At 38.3% G+C, this 7,013-nt stretch overlaps 3 protein-coding genes across 3 annotated transcripts; 2 read left to right on the top strand and 1 right to left on the bottom strand.

Moving 5' to 3' along the window:
* Positions 1 to 245: 245 nt before the first annotated feature.
* On the top strand, positions 246 to 3,095 carry NESG_00484 (uncharacterized protein; the record flags this gene model as incomplete). The annotated part of the gene is made up of 1 exon (XM_053048136.1): positions 246 to 3,095. One exon carries the CDS (start codon positions 246 to 248, stop codon positions 3,093 to 3,095), a length of 2,850 nt encoding a protein of 949 aa, XP_052905961.1.
* An 894-nt stretch (positions 3,096 to 3,989) lies between these two features.
* Positions 3,990 to 4,472, top strand: NESG_00483 (uncharacterized protein; the record flags this gene model as incomplete). The annotated part of the gene is made up of 1 exon (XM_053048135.1): positions 3,990 to 4,472. One exon carries the CDS (start codon positions 3,990 to 3,992, stop codon positions 4,470 to 4,472), a length of 483 nt encoding a protein of 160 aa, XP_052905960.1.
* Positions 4,473 to 5,488: 1,016 nt separating this feature from the next.
* NESG_00482 (uncharacterized protein) lies at positions 5,489 to 7,012 on the bottom strand (the record flags this gene model as incomplete). The annotated part of the gene is made up of 1 exon (XM_053048134.1): positions 5,489 to 7,012. A coding segment is annotated over one exon (1,524 nt), but the record flags the coding sequence as incomplete, so codon positions are not given.
* Between the last annotated feature and the right edge of the window lies 1 nt (position 7,013).

Here is a 7,013-nt window from a genome sequence, read left to right as displayed (position 1 = left end):
CTAAGAAAACAACTTTTATTTTTAGAAAAAATACTCTTGGCTTCTGCACTTATAATAAATTTGTCTTAAGTACTCTGTCATTTTTAAATACATTGCCACTTCATATGATTGAATGAATATGTGAAAGTACGCCATAAATGTGCTGGAAAAGTTGTTCGAGTTATATACCTGAAATAGCTGTTATTTCAGTGCAACTTAAACCAGGTGCTGTAGTAGTTAAGTTAAAATTTTTCATTTTCCATTAAATGATCTACAGGGTGATTGCTAGTTTGTTTATGGTGCAGAATCTCTTTGCAAGAGTTTCTGTGGAAGATATAAGAAGAGCGCATGAAACTAAGATAAAAGGCAGCCAACGGCTATTCATTAACCCAGAGGGCCCTCTGAATCTGCTATTGCGGATATATGGGCTTCCAAAACGGATACATGTACAACAAGCGGTTTTTTCTCCTGAAATAGAAACAGACTATGCGTTATATGAAAATGGATCGGCAGTTAACAGCACACAAAAGTACGGATTTACAAGAACGCCTGCAAATGATAAGATATACAAAGAGCTGGGTGTTAGTGGCTCTGATGGAAGATATCTCAGCGCGTACCATGCACAGCTCTTAAAGATGTTTCCATCCGAGCATGGAGACCTCTCAATTGAGACTACCCGGCCAAATGCACTTACAAACTTCTTAAGGGCAGACCATGTTAAGCAGGATGCCAAGTACATTCTTGCAGCGCTGCTGCTTCTTTCAGAAGAGATTGACGTCCAAATAGGCGTGGACCACTCAGGGGAGAAAAAGAGACTTGTCATAAAGAGCAAGACATGCAAGGGAAAAAAGTTTGCAGATGTAGAGCTGTACACTGCAGGCATTGACCCTGCTACAAATCTGCGCATCGACAGCATTTACCAAAGTGAAGTGGAAGAGATTGTCAACTTCTGTGTACGGTGCAAAGACAGAATAGTAATTAGAAAAGCACCCGCATTTGTAATGCCGTCCAGCCAGGAGGCATTTGACACGGGAGACTTTTTGAACAGCTTAGAGTTCCTCATGCAGACGTACATATATCACTTCATTGACAGCTTTGCGGAGTATGCAAGTTTTGTGGAGGCAGTGCATGAGCTGCTTCTTGACCAAATGACAGAAGAGGAGAAGAGCGAGCTTCTCATTGGCCAGAGCGGTGCTAAGGAAGAGCAGCAGGCTGCCATAGACCAATATAACACAGGAAATGCAAGTAGCAATAAGAAGAGTCAAATATTCCATAAACTGTTCCTCCGCGAAGAGTCTGCCAGTGCAAGCATGAAATATATTACGTCTTTCTGTGATCTGGTAAAGAACAAAACTGAAGAAGCAGCCTTTTCCTTCTGGAAGGAAAGCACGCTTCCAATAGCTGTCAAAGTACCGCAGTACAAGCAGGATCTATCTGGCTTTGAGGAGGACCGCACTTTAGACTACATAAACCACACAGAAACAGCTCTTCTTGGGCTGTTCTGCTGCTTGGCATACAACCCAGAGAAAAAAGAGTACGAAACCAGCCACATGGGAGAAGAAGTAAGCCCAGCAGTAACTGCCTTCTTTAAAAAGTATCCTAAGCCAACTGACACTATTACCTTAGAAATGCACATGGAGTGGAGTAAGGTCGTTTCTTGCCTGGACAACAAGAAAATCCAGTACAGACACAACAGAAACCAGCTTGAGTCTGGTCTTGCAAATATTTTGCTTGTCATAGCAGAAATAACCGGGCAGAAGACTGGCACAGACATAGTGGATCTAGTTGAGTATATAGAAGAAAGATGTAGAGAAAACAATCTAGACATCAGCAAAATACATGATATTGCATCTAAGATGCAGGAAGTTTTTAGGTCTTTAGCATCTCCTAAATTAGGCATATTAGTAATGGATTGGGGCATGAAACTGGGCCACAGACCAGATGAAAGCGCCGATATTCTTGGTGGAATTCATATTGTTTCTACGCATAACTATAAAAATAGCACTTTTATATTACAACTAAAAAGAGACTATGCTACTTTTAATTTTATTGAGGGTTCAGGCATAGACTCTAGCAATACAAACCAGTATGAAGAAGTAAGAAGGATGTATACAGACACATGCAGCTACATTATGTATACTGTTAATCGGTACATTGACTTGGAAATAGAAGATACATCTTTTATGGCGCAGCGGTATAGCTGGCGTTATCCTATAGAGAGAACAGACGCTATTTTAAGTACTGGATACGAAAATGTATCTAAATTATTCTTAATAGGAAAGATTGCTAACAAAGAGTGTAAGATCCATATTATAGAACAATTTATACTCCACTTGATAGAAAACGAATTGAGCCCAACCAATCCTGCAACACGCTTTGTTGCAAACGTTCTGGGAAGTGCTCCACTTGATAAAGAGTATATACGGGGCCGTATGCTGTCCCCTCTTCTCTTCCTTTCAAGTTGCCAGACACATTATCCACAGCTTAGCTATTTATTATTCAACAATATATTAGTGCAAAATTCTTATAGGCCTAATATAGATTCTATGTATGGATGTATACTAAAAAAGAAATCAATAGGATTTGCAGTAAAATGTATAGAAAACTATCTCAATCAGCCCATACGTAGAAATGCTATGTATTCTTTACTGGGAAGCAAACAGCAGAACAGAAGCATATTTAATGTTATAGTGGCACAAGGGAAAATAGCTCAATTTGCAAAGCTTCGATCTATACTTGAGAAAACCAAGGCGCCAGAAGAAAGCCTCAACTATATCTACGTGGGCTGGCTTATTAATGCATGTATGGGGCCAAACCCTAGCCTAAATGCCATTGTTCTTATTTACAACCTTATAAAAACAGAAGAATTGACTACCCCACATGATCCTAATCTATCAGACCATATCCCATACTTCATAAATACTATTCTAGTTTTAGAGAGAAATAAGACTATGCTGTGCTCAGAAGGCAGTGAACAGAGTGTAGAAAAATACAACAAAGTATTAGAACAACTTGGAAGACGGTGCCCAGGAACAATTGTTATAAAAAAGAGTTTATACCAATGGGTAAGAGGAATTGTGAGATCTTGTATTGCATGGATTAAGTCTTTTTTTTAGAATAGATTAGACAGCGGTTTACATCCACTTCTTTGTTTACAGCGATTGAGTGACTATTTTAGTAGCAATACTACTTTGTATCTTTCTTTCTGCTGTACAGAGTTTCAAATAAAATTATTTTAATAGAATTGACTAAGCACATGACTCCAGGTTGGATATAGAGCTAGACATTATTCCTTAAGAAAGCTCATTTAGACAAGATTGCAATATGCATAACCAAACACAAGAGCATAACAAGACACACCACATGTCAACATTGCATGCATCGTATGTTCTCTTTATACATCAAATCTCTTGTTTGTACTGTATGCTAAACCACTTTGGATAGCGACGGTGCATGGATGGGTCTTTAAAATATGTCATTTTTTGGATTTTCCTGTGCTTTCCTCTTTTTTTTGAGAAAAACCCCTTCTACTTATATATTTGTATATGAAGTATGGAAGAGATATTTTTTACAGGTATATAAAAAGTAAGAGAAAATAAGTTAGGCAGAGGCAAGCAACCATAGAAAACATATGTAATAGATAAGCATAAAACCCAAGCAAATTTGTTTTTAAAACAACAAATATATGCATACTGCGACTTAAAAACTCTTAAGCAATATAGCCAGAGTAGTAAAGTACACAGTTGACAAGTTGCAGACTAATAAAAAAGACCTGGGATCTAACTTACAAAGCCAAACTGTGAAAATAGGAAGAATCATTTGGTGCACTGTTCATAACTAAGAACCAAAGATGGCCACTGCAACTATCAGTGTGTCTGGCATAAGAGTAGGAGTTTACGCTCTTACAGCAGAATAAAATAATAATATTTGCCTATTAAAATAATTATATACAGTAAAATCATAACTGCTGTTTTAAATGATTTATTAATAGTATTTTTGCAAAGTTTTAAATGGACGAGCAGAGTATACCATCTTCAGTACAAGAAACCAACTGTGAGCCACATGAAATATGGTGTGAAGAAGACAATCGCCCAATTGAAGAAATGGGAAGCCATGAATTAATTTTATTTGGTATTTTGATACTACTTTTAATTGGATTTACGGTTACAATTTTATTACTAAAGCGTTTTCTCAGAAGAGTAACTGCAGAAACACATCACGTAATATATAGAACTAGAGGCACAAATAGATATAGACCAGGATTATCAACAATTCAAGAAGAATCAATGTCAGATTCAGATATACAAAGATTGAATAACCCAGCGTATACAAACAGACAAGAACTTTCTCCTTTAATAAGCTCAAGCAGGCCAGAGCACTTCCCCCCAACATATGATGAAGCCATGAGAAGCACAGCATCTTCTGTAGGTAGCAATACCACGGAGCAATCAGAACTTCCTACATATATAGAAGCAGTCACTAGAAGCACATAACCAAGTAGACATATTCTGTTTGAGCCAACTAGAAGAGACTATTATTTATGCCTAACATAGTATAAACAGCATGTTTATCACATAGTAATAAATGCAATAGATAATATTCTTAAAATAGCCCAGTGTAGCCTGTTTTCTATGTGCTTGCCTCTAGCCCGGACAATATACAGACAAGTTTTTAAAGGATTTATTTATAAAGCTAGAAGTTGTAAAATGACATGTTCCTGTGGTATACCTATAACTCGAAATAGCCCAGAGACACTGACACGTCTAAGAGAAGATGGCAACCTGGCAGGGAGATAGTAGTATATAGCTCGATAGAGCTGTTGTCAAGGAGGATTGTATTATACTAGCAGTCGAATACACAGAAGTATTATGGCCTCCGTAAGGAATAGTATGAGTGTTGTTTTGTTCTCTGTGGCCAGTAGAGTTTTATAGGCATCCTCTCTGACAGGATCTTAGTCAATAAATATACCTTTCATTAAAAGAGTTGTAGTATTATGATTCCTATCTTTACAGATATACAAATATTCTGTAGCTGCTTGCCATTGTACTTGAGTTATTCTTGGCAAATACCCCTATCTACTATCTATCTTAAACTACTATCACCTGGCGGGAATACCCCTCCCTTTAGGCATGTCACTAGCAAACAATCAAAAGACAGTCATTCCACAAGAAAGTAAGCAATATTATAAGCATAGATGGATAAAAGCATTTCTTTATTATTTTTATCGTACTATGGTGCAGGGAAAGTATGCACCCAGTACTATTCACTTTGTTCATTTATAATGTGCAGTATTTCTGCATATTTATTTGTAAAATTATACAGCAGTATTCTATTCTATAGTTCTATTATACCCTCAGAACCGTGCACTCAAAATATGTATATGCCTCTTCAATAAAGAAGTAGACACATTGCCACATAAAACAGGCAATAAGGGCCCTTCAATTTAAAGATACTATTCTTACAGGCTGTGTCTACACTATTATACACTCTCATGCAGCACTTAAGAATCCTATAGGTCAGTCTCTTCCGTTGGGACAAGATTATCTATATCTGTAACATCAGTTGGGTCGTGTGAGTAATGGAATAGTTTGCACAGATCCACCTTATCAAAGACTTTCTTCGAGCTTATCCCGTCCAGAACCCCCTTCGAAATAGTTCTTTTCACATCTTGTATCATCTGTATGGTCTCTTCAATTGTGCCTTTGCACAGTAATCTGTACACTTCCACTTCTTTCTCCTGTCCTATTCTGTGTGCCCTTCCTTTAGCTTGCTCCTCATTAAATGGGTTCCAGTCAATGTCAAATAGAATCACAGTATCACTCTTCTGCAAATTCACTCCAACGCCCCCCACCTTCATGCTCATTAAAAGCACCTCCATCCCGTCTTTACTTCCAAATATTTTAAATATTTCTTCTCTCTTGCCTATTGGACTGTCCCCGTCAATCCTATATACATGCGTGTCTATGAATCTTTCAAGAATCTTAAGCGTGTTCTTGTACTGACTAAACAGAATGATCTTTCTATTTGAAGACCTCCACATAAACAGCAATCTATGGACCACTTTCATCTTTCCACTTGCATGCCAGCTGGTTACTCTTTTATCCACAAGCGATGGATGGCTGCATACGCTCTTCAGGTGTGATATGCTCTTCAAAGGAGATTTCCTGCCAAGAACAGTGCTCTTAACTAGGTCCATATTCAGCACGTCATTATATACAGCCTCCTGCTCCTCTGTGAATCCGCAGTATATCACATACTCCTTTCTCTTTGGGACAAATAGTCCTTCCCTTTTCTTAAACTCCTCATTGAATATTTCCTTCTTCGTTCTTCTTATTACTACATCCGCAATAAGCTCATTAATGTGCTTCTTAATTGAAGCCCCTTTCCTTTTCTCCAATTCAGTCGCGTGCTTCAGTGTGCTCTTCTTCAAGGGGTCTTCTATTTCAGCCTTGAACGTGGTATAGTCCCCAAAGTACCCAGGTCTCACAGTCTCTGCTATGCTCCATAGTTCTGACAGACTATTCTGTATAGGCGTACCTGTGACGCATATCTTGCACATTGCATCAATAGTTCTGGATATCCTGGAGACCCATGTCGTATGGTTCTTTATCCTTTGTGCTTCATCAAATACAACCAAATCAAAGAATGTCTGCAGGAATACACTCTTCTTCTTCTGAAGCAGCTCATAATTCACTATTAGAATATATTCTCCGTCTGCTGCATTAACTAATTGCACCCCATTCGTGTCACTAGATCTAACAATTCGGGCAGGAATTGGAAACTGAAACTTCTCCATTTCCTTCTCCCAGTTGTGCAGGAGGGTGCACGGTGCGACAATAAGAACTGACTTTCCAATGGAGTTCCAGACTCTCTGAATTATCTCCAAAGACTGAAGGGTCTTCCCTGTCCCCATTTCATCACTCAATACAACGCCCTTCCGATTCCTAACTCTCTCCCACATCCACTCTACCCCTTCAATCTGATGGTCTTTAAATTTTTTCATCTTCCACACAGTAGGAAACGCATATATATAT

Source organism: Nematocida ausubeli, assembly GCF_000738915.1.
Source record: "Nematocida ausubeli strain ERTm6 chromosome Unknown supercont2.1, whole genome shotgun sequence".
Taxonomy (NCBI): domain Eukaryota; kingdom Fungi; phylum Microsporidia; genus Nematocida; species Nematocida ausubeli.
Note: the sequence above shows the minus strand (reverse complement) of the source record. Positions and strands in the feature narration are given on the sequence as shown.